The 15,776-nt window shown below is 47.5% G+C and overlaps 1 protein-coding gene across 1 annotated transcript in view; it reads left to right on the top strand.

Moving 5' to 3' along the window:
- ALDH1A3 (aldehyde dehydrogenase 1 family member A3) overlaps window positions 1-8,824 on the top strand; it is a 49,382-nt gene extending 40,558 nt beyond the window's left edge. Inside the window, exons 11-13 of the mRNA XM_004372646.1 lie at window positions 1,672-1,829; window positions 2,672-2,746; window positions 8,752-8,824. Coding sequence (XP_004372703.1) covers window positions 1,672-1,829; window positions 2,672-2,746; window positions 8,752-8,824 — 306 coding nt within the window. The remainder of the gene's footprint in view (window positions 1-1,671; window positions 1,830-2,671; window positions 2,747-8,751) is intronic.
- The last annotated feature ends 6,952 nt before the right edge of the window (window positions 8,825-15,776 follow it).

Raw genomic sequence — 15,776 nt, 5'->3', positions numbered from 1 at the left:
GTTTCCACACAGCGCCCACCTCACCCTCGTTTCCACACAGCGCCCACCCCGCCCTCATTTCCACACAGCACTCATCGTCTCTGGGGAGCAACAGTCCCTCTCGTGTCTTCTGAACACATCCCTGAGTTAGTCATGCAGCCTGGCAGGGCGGGCTGTGGCCACCTGTGAATTCTGTCAGGAATCAAGACTTGGATTCAGGGCCCGAAGCTGATTTCGTTCTCCCCAAACCAAACTTAAACTACGAGTATCCATTTAAAGAACACATCATGGATAGATTTTCATTAAACAGTTAAAACAGTTGCCATCAAATCAATTCCAACTCTTGGTGACCCCATGTGTGTCAGAGTAGAACTGTGCTCCATAGAGTTTTCAATGGCTGATTTTTTAGAAGTAGCTCTCCAGGCCTTTCTTCTGGGGTGCCTCTGGGTGGACTTGAACCTCCAACCTTTTGGTTACCAGCCAAGTGCATTAACCGCTTCCACCACCCAGGGACTCCTTTCTATTACAGGAGTCCTTAAAATGATGGAAATTAAGGAGACCTCCCTGCCAAGAGTGTAAATCTAACTTTGTCTTTCAATTCCACTGCTAAGCTAGACGCACAGTGTTCCTGCACAGCATTTATGGAGGGCAAGAACCTGGTTCTGGGTGGTTAGCCTCTGAAAGGTGGCCTTTTGAGACTTGCAACAGAGTGAATCACTGCCAAGGTCTTTCTGGTGCAGGGACTTTGTAGATTTCACCCCTGAGGCTTTTATGGTTATGGTGTACCATGATGGCATGAAGCTCAGCTCTTTAAACATCTCTGTGACACCGAGTTCCTAAGGAACCTGGGAGAGTATGTCGCTGGGCTGGGTACAGGCCTGAGGGGCTATAGCAGTGCCTGCTGTTGAATCAGTTACAAGCTTTCTTCAAGATTACCTTTAAATATCCAGCTGTTAGCTCTCTCCTTTCCTTTTCTTTGCTATGGGGAAGGCTGGAATCAACAGTGTCTCATTCCTTCTCTAGGAGTTATTATGGAACATTTTAGGGTATCTTCATTGGTGAAAACCCCAACATAGAACCTGGGCACTGAGTCTCACAGCTGGGCCTGTAAACACCCTTCCCAATAAACCAAAATCAAACCCATTGCCATCAAGCTGATTCCAACTCACGGTGAGCCCGTGTGTTACAGAGTAGAACTGCTCCATAGGGTTTTCTTGGCTGTTATCTTTATGGAAGCAGATTGCCAGGCCTTTCTTCTGTTACACCGCTGGGTGGGTTTGAACCACCACCCTTTTGGTTAGTAGATGAGCACAAACCATTTGCACCACCCAGGGACCCTTTCCAATAACCTCCCAATAAAAATTCCCAAAGATTGTGTCGTCTGCACACTCTGACATGTGTGGGTGACTCCAAGGGCTGGAGGATGAGGACAGTGAGAGACTTGACACCCTACATAGATTTTTTTGTTGTTGTTCAGTTTGATTTTTGTTTGATTTTAATCCTTCCCTTTAGATTTCAATAGTCAGACTGCTAAAAAGGCCACTGGAGGTTCTTTCTCCCCTAGTCATCGCTTTTTATGCATGTGTGTGCTTTGGATATGTGAAGAGGGACAAAACTGAGGAAATGCCTGCTCAGAGCATAAATTTCCCCTGTGAGCATGCCTCTCACTGCCGTTCTGGCCATTAATCACAGATTTTTGGACCAGTGCAGCCAATTCTGAAGTTCAAAAACATTGAAGAAGTGATTAAAAGAGCAAATAGCACTGAATACGGACTCACCGCAGCCGTGTTCACAAAGAACCTGGACAAGGCCCTGAAGCTGGCGTCTGCACTTGAATCCGGGACAGTCTGGTGAGTTGATTTGTGTGGATTGGTTTTCCCGCATTTCCTTGCTTCCTTGTTAGCTTCGTGACTGCTCTATTAACAGACAGCTTCTAATCGCACGTTATGGACGAGGCACTCTTCTAAATGCTTTGCTCAATCCTCATGACCCCCTTTTGAGACAGGTACCATTATTACCACCATTTTACAGACAAGGAAATGGAGACACCGAGTGATGGATGACTTGCCCAGGGTTGCACAGCTACTGTGTGGCAGAGCAGAGCTGAGCACCACCCCTCCTTCTCCAACGCCCTTGCTATTGACTGCCATGCGGTACTGCCCTTGAACTTCACCCCCTCTGGCTTTAGTTTTTATTCTGATTGCAAAAGCAACGCATGCTCATCTACAAAGTATGGATAATAGTCTCTGCCTCACCAATATTCTGCAGATTATGTGTGGTTATCCCCATTTTAAAGATGAATGGATTGGGGCTCAGAGAGGTTAAGCAACAAAGCCCAGAGTCACACAGCCAGGAAGCAGGAGAACTTTGAGGTCAGGACTGTCTACTCTCAAAGCTAATTCTTATTCTCCTATGCCATCATTTCTCTCTCTCTCTCTCTCCCCGTTTTCATTCCATTCCTATCCCAATGAAAAGCTCTGTACTTAAATATACTCAAACATTAGTTTCTGGTGGGAAGAATGTGAGGGCAGAAGTTGAAAGCACACTGTGTTTGAATGATTGAAACTTAGACTAAAGGTCATTCGTTAGGCAGTGCTCTGCATCAGGTGCCTTTGGCTGGTCTCCATTGGACACCCATGGTCCAACTGGGCCTCTTCTGGGACATTATGAACATCTTTAACTCTTTCTCTAGGATCAACTGCTACAATGCCATCTATGCACAGGCTCCATTTGGCGGCTTTAAAATGTCGGGGAACGGCAGAGAACTGTAAGTATTGCATCACTCTCAGCCTGCAGGTGGCGTGCATAAATGATCTACTAGATTTGTAGGGTGGTGACCCTTCACCCTCTGTCCTACGTCTCAGTCCGGATCAGCAGTGCCATAAAGGCTTGTGGTCCATTCCCTCTGGGGCTCGTCTGGATCCCTTCCTTCCTCTTCCCCCTCCCGTTCCCCACTTCCACCTTCCCTACCCTCCTCCTCCTCCCAACCTCCTTCTGGCCCCAGAATCCACCTGCAGCCTCTGCTCTTGTGTCCTCCCAGCACCCGTCACACTTGGGGCGTTTGGTAGATACTTAACGTCTGCTTGTTGGGTGAGGACACAGGCAGAACTGAAAAAGTGCCCTTTTTGCCAGATATAGGATGTGATTACTCCCATGAATCCTGGCCCTCAGCGAGGACTATAGGCTCTCCCCAGCTTGGGCTCCAAACCTCTCTGCCTAGCTTTCCGAGCCTAGCAGAAGCCCCAGGAATGTGCCACGGGAGACTCTGGCTCCTTCTTGATGTCCCTTTGGGAGGCAGAATGCACCACCTCCTCCTGGACCCTCTGGCCTCATCAGTGTCTTCCCACCCATCTCATCCCCCTCCACATTCCCTTCCTTTCTAGCTGGTAGGAAATGAGCTCTGCGGGTTTATGCTAACTGGCAGGTCTTGTATCTGGCCCAAGATGAAAGGCATGGGTACAGGGCTGGTCAGACGTTCTAGGGTAGACGGGAAGTGGTCTCCAGCCAGACGCCGTCTTCTCTCCCCACGTCCTCCTTGGTGGGGCTCAGGGTTCTATCACCCTTTGTAGACAAACAGCTGGTGGATCAATCTTCCCACAGAGCCATCTGTGATAACATCCCCAGGGCCTTTCCTGGGACATCACTAACAGCTCAGAGTTCTCCCTTTTATTTAAACAGTTTGTATTACATGCATACAAATGCATTACCTTGGGCTTGCTTGTACGTCCTCCATGGGTACAGACTCTGAAGCTTCCTTTTAGCTGGTCTCCTCTGTGTCTGGGCCTTGGTGGGAACTTCAGGCAGCTTCACTTTTGGATTCTCCATAAAGATGCTAAAATAGAACGGGCTAGTATCCATCCCTAAGCAAATGTTCTTGACCAGTTCCCTTCCCCCATCTTGGTCCTTCTTTCTAGTCCATTCCTGACTCATGACAAAACACCCTCATGACCATCTGAATGTCTGAGTAGAGCATGTCCCTTTGTCTCCCTCTAATCCTAGCCCTGGTTTCCCCTTCAGAGAACTTAGTAAATTCTTGGGCAGGAAGACCCTTTGCAGAAACCCAGTGTCTTGTTTCTGATTGCATTCCGGGAGCCTCCACGTTGTTGCCTATTCATACCCACCTGCCTACCAGGGACATGAGAGCTGGGCTGGAGTCACCCGGTTCCCCTCTGGGGTCCTCCAACAACAGGGCTGGCACCCACTAGAGCTTGGTGAGTGCAGACTCTGTGCCAGATCCTGTCCAACGCTCTGCACGTGCTAACTCATGTTACAGCCTGTGGGATGGGTATTGACTGCTGCTCCTGTGTTCAGATGAGGGAACTGGCCCAGGGAGTCACGTGACTTCCCCACAGGCACGCTGCTAGTGAGAGACAGGGGCAGGATTTAAACCTGGCAGCCTGGTCCCTGGACCCACCACAACAGGGGTCACCTTCACAAGCCACCTGGAATGCAGCCAGCCAGCGCCCGCAGGCTCGTTTATCTCCTCTGCATGGCGGACCCCTCTGATCTCCTGCCTCACCCAGTCAGTTCCTGGCAGCTGGGGAATCAGGGTCTCCAGACCACACACTGTCCTCCCAGAGGCCGGACACAGCTTGTCCCATCAGCAGGATCTTCAGGCCCAAATTGGGGGGTTAAAAGGACAGAAGTTTATTGTCTCATAGTTCTGGAGGCTGGGAATCCAAATTCAGGGTGTTGGCAAGGCTGTGCTCTCTCTGAAGGTTCTAGGGGAAGATCCTGTCTGTCTCTTCCAGCTTCTGGTAGCCCCAGACATTTCTTGGCATCCTTCAGCTTATAGCTGCATCTTCCCATGGCGATCTCCCTCTGTCTCTCTGTGTCTCGTCTCCTCTTTTATGGGACACCACTTACATTGGATTAGGACCCACCCTGCTCCAACGTGAACTCATGTTAACTGGTAACATCTTCAAAGACCCAATTTCCAAACAAGGTCACATTTACGGGTACCAGGAGTTAGGACTTCAACATATCTTTTTGGGAGATACAATTCAATTCATAAGTTCCCAAAGCAAATGTCCTTGGATGTAGAAGCTACCAGAAGGGTGGGTGGGGCCCACCTGATTTCTGGTTTGCAGTAATTTATACTGATTATTTGCCTTATTTGTCTTCCTCACCTGAGTCACCTTATTCCCCCTTCCCAGCACCCTGACAGTGCTTTGACCCCTTGCCTGGCAAATGGCAGGGTTTTGAATATTCGCTGAACATGTCCAATGTGCAATCTTGCCAGTTAACCACAATTGGGAATTTTTTGAATATCTGTTTTTTGACCGTTGGCATATGTCTTCCCAAGGCTTTTGATAAAGTGTTGAACGATAATTCACACGGAGCCCAGAAACTGACTTTACAACAAGTGTCCATTTCAGTTGTCTCTCATTAATGTCTGCAGGCTGCAACGTGGTTCCCCTTTCGCATGCTGGAGTGCTATGTGGTGCATTCCATGGTTTTCCCCATCCTGGGTGGCCCACCCACGGGCCCTCCGGGATCTATTCCTGTGCAGATCTTGGGATGACCTTCATCCTGCCACTCTGCTTCTTTGTTCTTTGTTTTGAGCTGTAGTAAAAGTAATCATCCCAGCAACAAAAATTCCCCACAGGAGGCATGTAGAAAGTCAAGGTCTCCTTCCCCTGACCCTCAGTCCCATTTGTTAGAGGTAGCCACTGTTCAGTCATTCATTTTAGTCATTCATTCATTTGGCAAATATGTATTGAGCACCTTTGATATGCCACGCATGACTAGGCTTTGAGGATACGGCAGTGAGCAACATAGATACCCATCCCTGTTCTCCTAGTGCTGACAACCCAGAGGTTCCACACGAGAAGACAAGGGCTCACAGATGGCCTTGAGCGCCAGAGCAGATGAGATTGGGAGAGATGCTGCAGTGGGTCAAGTAAGAGCTGCAAGAGCTGGAACTAGGGCAGTGACTGCGGGATAGAAAGGATGAGGGATTGATGTAATTTTGTAGGAATGATTTCATACTAGATTTATTAGTTATATGTTAATTCAACATGATTTCATCACTTTGTTTGCTTTTCTTTATATACCAGTTGACATCAAGTCGACTCTGACTCATGGTGAGGCCATGTGTGTCAGACTAGAACTGTGCTCCATAGGGTTTTCAATGGCTGATTTTTCAGAAGTAGATCACCAGGCCTTTCTTCCAAGCCACCTCTGGGTGGAACCAGGGGTTAGGACTTCAACATATCTTTTGGGGGGACACAGTTAAATCCATGTCCTTTGTTGATTTTTTCCATTTGATAGTTGGTGTTTTTCTTATTGATTTGTAAGAATTCTTTATATAGTAAGGAAAACAGCACTCTGTCTTTCATACAGGATTAAAAATGTGCAAATGTTGTTTTTTTTTAGTTTTTCGTGTGTCTTTTGGGCTTTTTAATGGAGTTTCTGAAGTTGAATTTTGCATTTTGTTTATGGCTTATATTTTGTGTTATGCCTAGAGAAGATTACAAAATAATTCACCCATTATCATGGATTCTTAAACTATTTGTTTTAGGAAACTGTCTAAATATCTTAAAGACATATTAATAATAAAAAATAATAATAATACTTTCTACCATTCACTTTTTATCTAGCATATGGTAGGTATTCTCCATGAATTATCTCTAATCGTTATAACTGCAAGGAGATAATAGTGTTCCCATTTTACAGATGATGAAATTGAGGTTCAGGGAAGAGGAAGAACTTCCTTACACTACATAGTTCTAAGCCAGTGGTTCTGTAACTTGAGGATGTGTCAGAATCACCTGGAAGGCTTGTTAAAACACAAGTTGCTGGGCCCTACCCCTAGAGCTTCTGATTCAGTAGGTGTATTAGTTTTCTATAACTACTGTAACAAATTACTACGAAATTAGTGGCTTAACAGAAATTTACAATTCTATAGTGTGGAAATCTGACCCAGGTCTCACTGGGCTAAAATCAAGGTGTCAGCGGGGCTGTGTTCCTTTCTGGAGGCTCTGAGGAGGAATCCGTTTCCTTGCCTTTTTCACCTTCTAGAGCCTGCCTGTATTCTTGGCTTGTAGCCATATCTTCAAAATCAGCAGAGTTGCATCTCTTTGACCATTCTTTCAAAGTCTCATTTCCCTCTGACTCTCTTCTTCTGCCTCCCTCTTCTACTTTTAAGGACTCTTGTGATTACACTGGATCCCTGGTGATGCAGTGGTGAAGAGCTCAGCTGCTAACCAAAAGGTTGGCAGTTTGAATCCACCAGCTGCTCCTTGGAAACCCTATGAGGCTGTTCTTCTCTGTCCTATAGGGTCACTATGAGTCGAAATCGACTCAACAGCAACAGGTTTGGTTTTTGGTTTTGGTGATTACATTGGGCCCACCCAGATATTGCTGCATAACCTTCCTATTTTAAGGTTGCTTATTAGCAACCTTAATTCCATCTGCTATCCTAATTCCCCTTTCCCATGTAACCTAACATATTCACAGGTTCCAGGGATTAGAACGTGGACATCTTTGGGGGGCCATTATTCTGCCTACCATAGTAGGTCTGGCTGGGGCCCAAGAATCTGCATTTCTAGCAAGTTCCCAGGCGAAGCTGATGCTGCTGGTCTGGGGACCACACCTTGAGAACCACTGGCCTAAGGGATGAGATAAGATCCATCTGTTATGTAGAGGATCCAAAGGTACTCAAATGGCCATTTCTACTCCATCTCTTTTCCTCAACAAGTATACATTTTTACTGACTTCACATCAGAGCAAGTGCTATAGAGAGTGCTGTAGAGGCATTTAATCTATCCAAAGCCACCTCTCAGTTCTGGAATCGAGACCTGCCCCGGGATGGCCCAGGATGCCCAAGAAGGGTCACCAGGGTTCTGAGACTTAGAGAAAGGAAATATACCAGGATGCTTAACAGAGGCGAAAGTAGGGTATGGCAGATATGGCAGGTACTGCACCGGCCCTAGGCACGTGGCGCCCCGGAGCGGTTTCTGTGAACCCGGTACCGCCAGCAGCCTATCTATGGAAAACGGCGCCTATGGCAAGCATTGAAATTGCGCCCGGTCCAAACATCTGATACCCCTCTTTTAGATAACTTTACCATAATATCTGCTAAAAAATACAAGTCAAGCTCCTTAATCTTGTAATTAACACATTACCGTACTTGAGGAAGGACATCGGGCCGTACCGGGTTCACAGAAACCGCTCAATGGCGCCCCGCGCACAGGGCCAGTGCAATACCCTGGATACGCCACCGTCTCCCTTGTGTCTGGTCAGTGTTGACCTCGTCTTCTCACAGCTGGGCTCCAAGGCCGACTTCAGGCCCTTCCAGTCTCTGCTGCTCTTGAGTCCTCTGGCCACACCCCTGATCAATAACCTTGGGTCGCCGTCTCTTCTAGCTCTCCAAGTGGCTCCCAACTGCCATCTAGAAATTAAAAACCCAGTGTAATTTCCCTCTCGCAGGCCCTCTCGTCCTCTGCTCTGCTCCCCCTACCCTGGGAATATACCTCTCTCTTTTTTTAATCCCCTTCATTCTTCAAAGGGAAACCTTTTTTCCTTCTGAATATTTGAAAGCATCATACACAAAAACCTTGATATTTAAACTTAAAGTTACATATCCAGTTATTCAAACTGACTAATGATGTGATAGTCCTGATTTACTCTATCGAGACATCACATTTTGGCCCTTTGCATAAATTCCAAATTGCCCAACGGAGTCATAATAACGCATTAGAACACAGTTTCCACAGCAAGGCCAAGGAAGGCACCCCTTCTGAATCTTTCTCTTTTCTGTGATCACAGAGGTGAATATGCTCTGAGCGAATATACAGAAGTGAAAACCGTCACCATCAAACTTGATGACAAGAACCACTGAAGGGAAGGCAGGGTCCTTCCTCCAACATTTGACAGCTGAGTGTGGCGGATTACACTTGCCGAAGAAAAAAATGACATTCCTGACCTTTCTGGGACACTTTCTTCTGGAAGCTTTCAGTCTCCTGGATTTGAATGACTCTTCTGCTCCCACCCTAAGGTTTTATTGATCACGCTGTGGATGCCCGTATGTTGTGTGCAGAATTGCAGTCCTGCCTGGGGGTGGCGCTATTGGCCATCTCTGTTTTGCCCCTTAGACCGGGTCCCAGGGACAGTGAAGATGCTCAGGACATTGTTAACAGGAGGTGGTATTAGCAGTGTCCGGCAGCTGCTGAAAAATGCGTTGCTGAATCTGACTCTAGTAAGAACTTGGAAAAACTCCCTGCATGTTCCACCAGCAGGGCCCTGGGGTTCCTCAGGTTCACCTGTCCACAGAACAAGCCCCTCCTTTTTCTGAGGGAGGGCTGACGGTACCATTCAGTGGGAAAAGCATTAACACTAAGGTAAAAAAAAAAAAAAAAAAAAGGCTGCAAGGATCTGATGCAGGGAGATTTGGGGGTCATGGTTGTGTGTGGGTGAGTGAGGGTCTTTGAGGACTGCATATTTACAGTGACCACAGGACTCAGCTTATAAAAACAACACTGCCTGTGGAATCTGACTGAATCAGTAGCCCAAAGAGCATATGCTAACAATGTGTCATTATCTTAACCAAGGCACTTTCTTAGGCAAAAAAAATAGTTCGTTACCGCCTTTTACGCTAAGGAGCGAAATGCTCTGACCCTGGAACAGCACCACGAATCCTGTGGTAATTAAGTCCCACATTTTACAAACACACCAAAGCAGTAATTAACTTACTTTTACAAATTCTACATTTCTACCACATTCCTTAATGGTTTATGATGAGCCTACATACTTGTCCTTTTTCCAGTTCTGTTACTGGTTTAGATTAGTAAACCATGTATGCCTGGAAAGACTGGTGTCACAATATAGACCTGCTTTTTCAAAGACCTATTTTGATGTTAATTTCTGATTAATGAACAAATAACACATAGGCTCCCTGGAGGACCTGGGTCTCCTTCTAAATCCAAGTGGTCTGAGTATCCTGTAACAGGTTGTGAACTGATTTCTTTTCCCCTTTGTGTATCCAAATGATGTGCAATCCCATCAACTTTGACTTGGAAAACGGCAAGTGTTTCCATATAGCTTTAAAAAAACAAAACCAAACTTAAATTGTGTTGTTCAGACACTTCTAGTGTTACTAACTAGTCATTTTCTGATTGGAAAAATGGTGCTTGTGTTTGACAATTGGAGAGGCAGCAGTGATAAGATGCAGCTCAATGTCAGAACCTGTGTGTATAAAGAAAATCACCTATGGAATGGGGTTATCATCCTTGTCGGAAATATGCAATATGTACTTCACCTTCTCTACATCAGTTAACACTTACGTTACCAAGGAACTTGTTAAATCAGGATCTGACTTCATACACTGAATTGTCAGGATTTTATCTCAAGTAACTATAGACACTAACCTTAATAGTAACACTTTAGAGGGTTCTTATTCTTCCATTGTACAATAATGCCTTTAATATGAAATGCTACATTAAGTATAATTGGTATAGGGTCGCTATGAGTCGGAATCGACTTGACAGCAATGGGTTTGGTATAGTTAATGTATCTTTTTATAGCTGTAAGTACACAGAGGTGGTATATTTAACCTTCTGTAATATACTGTATTTAGAAATGGAAATCTATATCATGTTCGATTTCACTTCTTTAAAGGTTTACCACTGTGGTATGGTTTAAAAATCTATCGGCCTGGAAATTCTGGTCCTAACTACAGACTGAGTTCAACAATGCACCAATGATAAAATAAAATTTGGTATTTGAGAAACGTTATGTTTTTTGTTTTTTTTTTCATTTGAGGACTAAACCCATTTTAATTCTGTGGCTGACGTCTCTTTCCTGGATCTTCTGTACAAAATGTCTTGTAACAAAGCAGGATCAGTAACTTTAGAATAAAATACCACTTGCTCAATTGATCAGGCCTAGTGCTTTGCCTGAGCGTGAAACCCATTCCTATGGGTTTTGGAGTGAACCAGGCAGGGAGCCTGGCACTGTCTCTGTGTCTTAATTCGTTAAATTTAGACTGGTCACCTGAGCTGTCTGAGGATCTTTTTATTACACAGTGACGAGGACATTGGCCATAAGTGTGGAAAGTGGTGAGGAAGATCACATGAGGATTTAGGGAAAACACCATGTCCCCAGTTGTGTGTCTGTAAGTGTCTATTTTTGTTACTTTCTTCATGAGGATCTAGGTGCTTGGGTTTAATTTACCTCAAGTTTCTAAGACTTCTAACCAAGAAGCCTCAATCACCAAATTGTGAGCTGACACTGAAGTTGGATCAAGAACATTCCTTGTACTTGGTTAGGTCCCCCAAGCCTAACCTGTGCACTTAATGTTGAAAATCCAGATCACTCTTGCCAATTGTTGACAAAGCACATGGGGACAATAGGTGGGCCATGGTGTGTGTGTACACTTGTGTGCCTGTGGGATGGGGGGGGCACAGTCTCTCAAAGCGGCGCCTTTGGAATACCCTTGCTCCTCCTGATGATATCTGAAGTCCTTTGAATGTCCTTGCTCCTAGCCATATGGCTGACTTGAGTTTGAAGGTGACCAGGACAGTAAGGGACATTTAAAACAAAAAGTGTCCATGGAGAAACATCTGAGGAAACGGAGTACCACACTGAAGAAAGATGGCTAGAAGACATGGAGGGAGCAGCCCGCCACTATGCCTTCAGAAGGCAGAAATGGAAGTTTCTGGAGGCAGCTTCCGGCTGACTCACCTTAGGTGGGCCATTCCAATCTGAGGTGCTGAAAATCTGGGTAGGGTGCTGAGTAAAAGCTAGAGAACATGGGCCAGTGGGATCCCAGGAGAAGCCGAAAGGAACCTTAATTGACCTGTAACAGCCTTCCCTGGGAACCTATGACTAACTCATGCCTAATGGATAGAGTTTAGTTGAATGCCAGGATGTAACTAGCTCAAAACAGGATATCTTGAGTGTCAAATGTCCCAGCTGATTTTCATGTTTTTATTTTTAGCCTGTCTCCAAGCTCATTTAACAGGGAAGTTGAGTGGACCCTGTTGGTGTTGGCGGGGCAGATTATCCAATAGGCAGTGGAAGCACAGTATTTACCTTTCTCACCAGATCATCTGTAGTGAACATTTCACATGGGTTTCACCACATTTTTGATTGTTCACTACAGATTAGTAAGTAAGCTCATGCTTACCTTGCTTACTGAGTTATCCGCCTGTGTCAGGGATTGTAAATTTGAAAAGAGGCTTTGATCCTGTAGGAAGGTGCTATGGGGTTGGGAGAGAGACAGATACCAGCCATACCTGGAAGCAGAATCTTTGATGTGGTGAAAAAATGTGAAATAATCGGCCCCTGGGTATTGGCCCAGGCTGCTCCAGTGTCACCGGCTAGGGTCGCGCGCTTCATCACTGCGTCGCTAGGTGGCGGGGCCTCCCCGGGGAGGCGCCGCTCCGCCGCCGCAGGGCTCCCTCAGCACAACGCACACCACGTCCCACAAATTATTAGGGACTTTTCGGTGGCAGTAATACTGCTGACCTAACATACTGGTACTAAGACCCCAGTGGTGGGGATAGAATTGCACAACCGAAAGGGCGCCGAGTGGCCGTAAATTCTGAAGGCAGAGCAAAGCTGATCGGTGGTTCCCTCGCCAACCAGGGGCCTCACTAGGCGCTTTTTGTGGCCACTGCCCAGGGTGTCCGCAACGTCGAGCTGGGGCCCTGTGGCTGCTCCGGTTTCAGTGAAATGGCAGTGAGGGTCGTGACCATTTATCCATGTGCTTTGCGCTAAGTCCTGGGAATGTTCCCATCATTACGTTACATGAGAGGAGGCTATGGGGCTGGTCCTGACAGGGTGTCCATTGATAAACTTTTTCTGAGCGAGCTTCTCTCCCCTCAGTGAACACGCAGCGCCTAATCTGAAGCCTGCTTGTAGGAAGGGCATGGACCTCTATGACGGGTGTTTGCTATTAGCCTCAATGGTGTGATGGACATCCTTACGTTAGGTTGAAACATCATAAATTGCCGATATTCTACCACGTTTTACCTACAAACAAAATAGACAATTAAAAATGATTCACCAAATAGCTGCATCTTTGCATACATCCATAATTAAATCAGTTAAATTCATATGGTGGAAGAGGTGCAGTTTGCAAAATGCTAAAGCTTAAAAATACGGTTTTGCCCTGTAGAAGGCTCGTAGACAAGTGAATTTCCCTGTATTTTCAATATTTTCTGCCTGAGAATACGGGTAACATGCAAGTTAGAGTTAATTCACTGATTTGGGTGCCCAGCAGAGCAGCGGGACGGTGCAAGCTGGGTGAAGGTGGGAATTGTCTCTTCGCCTTCCCGCGCGCCCGGGACCTGGAGGAGGGCTTTACCCCAGAAGGACCCTGGGAGCCTGTCATCTCCCGGGGGCAGGGAGCCAGAAATTTGGTTATTTACGTTTAACAGCTAGGGAAACTGAGGCGGGGCACCCAGGGGCCCCTCGACCCCATTCTGGGAGAATTAGCAGCGCCCAGACCCTAGGCGCGCGGCATACTCGCCGGGCGCGCCTTTTGCGCCGCCGTCGCCCTCCCGCCGGCCCGCCCTCCCCGCCGCCCGCCCTGGCGCCCTCCGCAGGATTGAGGAAGTGCGTCTGGTCCCGGCGCGGCCGGAGGCGCGGGGGCTGGAGGCGGTCGGACGGCCAGGCCCGGGCCCGCTGGTCTCCTCCTGGCTGCCCTGGGTGCCCCAGCCCCGCGTCCGGAACGCCTGGGCCCCTCCCCGCCGGCTGCTGCCGCCGCAGGTAAGCGCTGTCCTGGCCCGCGCCGCCGCCCGCTCAGGGACCTAGTCGCTTCCTGCAGCCTGGCCGGGACCCGAGCGCAGGCTCCCGCAACGTCCTGGCCCGCGCTTGGGCCTCTGCCTGGCTCAGTGACCCTGGCCCACAGCCCGGCCCTGCGACCCAGGCGTCCGCGTGGTCGGGGACCGGGGCGTCGAGGGCGCGGACGAACCCCTGTCTCTCGGCCCCGCGGCCTCCCGTGCGCGCGGACCCAAGCCAGCCCTCCGGGTAGGGGTGTGTGAGGCCCAGGTAGGGATCCCCGAAACCCCGCGCGGGACAGCGCCAGGGCAGGAGGAGCAGCGGCAAGAAACAAAAGTAGGAAAGTGCGCCAGGGAGTCTCCACGTTTCCTCTGCCTTTTGAGAAAACCTCTTCTTCAGCTTGGAGCGGGACATGCGTGCGCGCGCGCGTGTGCTTGTGAGGGTGTGTGTGTAGGGAAGGGACTGTCTCAGGAGCCTCTCTTCCCAGCGGCGGCATCGGTGATGCGGCCTGGCTCAGCGCGCCTTCACCCTACGCAAAGTCGGGGGCATCCTTCTTGCCTAAGGGTCGCGTATCTGGCCAAATACCGATTAAATCCACCTTCTCTGTGGTCGTGGGCAACCTCCCCAAGCGCGCTGGGGTCAGTGAGGTGAGTGCGACCTGGGGGTGCGGGTGTTAGGGAGAGGTGCTGGGGGTTGGAGACAGGTGGTGATGGAGAAGGTGGGAGCTAGGTGGTTAGCCAAACCTTAACCGAGTGAGGCCACGCACCAAAGTTCTCTCCCACAAACTTTCCAAATGTGGCCCCTGCAGGGGTCTGAGAGGTGGAGAAACCAGAAGCGTGGAGTTATGTTCTTAGCCAGCCGCTCACCAAGGGATTAGACGATTTTTAGTTTCTCACATAGTATTAAAGTTATTGCTGTTATTAGATGCATCTAGTTGATTTCGACTCGTAGCAACCCATGTTACAGAGTAAAACTGCCCATAGGGTTTTCTAGGCTGTACTTTGTCCTATAGGGTCGCTATGAGTCCTCATCGACTCCGCGGCAACGAGTTTGGTTTTTCTTTTTTGGCTGGTGGAGTCTCTGGTTTATGTGGTTCTTTAGTCTCTTGGGCTAGTATTTTCCTTGTGTCTTTGGTTTTCTTCATTCTCCTTTACTCCAAGTGGGATGGGACAAATTGATGCATCTTAGATGGCCACCGAAAAACTTTTAGACCCCAAATGCCACTCACCAAAGTGGGATGGAGAACATTTTCTTAATAAACTTTGTTACGCCACTTGACCTAGGTGTCCCCCAAAACTGTGTTCCCCAGGCCTCAGCCCCAGCTACTCTGTTCCTCAAAGTGGTTTGGATGTGTCCAGGAAACTTCTTAGTTTTTGCTTTAGTCCAGTTGTGCTGACTTCACCTATATTGTGTGTGGTCCTTCCCTTTACCAAAGCTGATCCTTGTCTATTATTTAGTTAGGGAATTCCTTCCCCACCCCCACCCCCATAACCATCAAAGAATGCTTTTTTCTGTGTTTAAACCTTTTCTTGAGTTCTTATAATAGTGGTCTCATACAATATTTGTCCTTTTGTGACTAATTTCACTCAGCATAATTTTTTTTTTTAATCTTTACGAACGCAGATCGCCAGGTCTTTTTTTTCCTGGAGCGTCTGGGTGTGTTCGAACAGCCAGTGTTTTGGTTAGCAGGTTAGCAGCCAGGGCGCCTTTTGGTATCAAAGTATGAGGATACTAAAGAGACAACTAGAAATATGCACCATTTTGGAAAACATTAAAGTTAAATGCTTCATTATGATCTTATTGTCATTATCTTTGCTTATGTCCTAGAAGAAAAAACATTATTGAGTTAATAACATACAAACCCCACACTTAATATGTCCCTAAAACAGGTCTTGGCATCAGCCAAACCTTTCCCTCCCCCAAGGAAGGCCCTATCAGCTCAGTTGCTCAGAGGGGAAGTGTAGGAATTAGCCCTAGGGACATCCCATCCCCTAGTTCCTGGAATTGTCTGTTAGCACGTCCTGTTGGGCCTACCTCCAAAATGTGTCCTAGCTGTATCCACTTCTTTC

The sequence above is a fragment of the Trichechus manatus genome, unplaced genomic scaffold (genome assembly GCF_000243295.1).
Source record: "Trichechus manatus latirostris isolate Lorelei unplaced genomic scaffold, TriManLat1.0 scaffold00019, whole genome shotgun sequence".
NCBI lineage: Eukaryota > Metazoa > Chordata > Mammalia > Sirenia > Trichechidae > Trichechus > Trichechus manatus.
The sequence above is the reverse complement of the archived record's forward strand: the minus strand, read 5'-3'. Positions and strand labels throughout refer to the sequence as shown.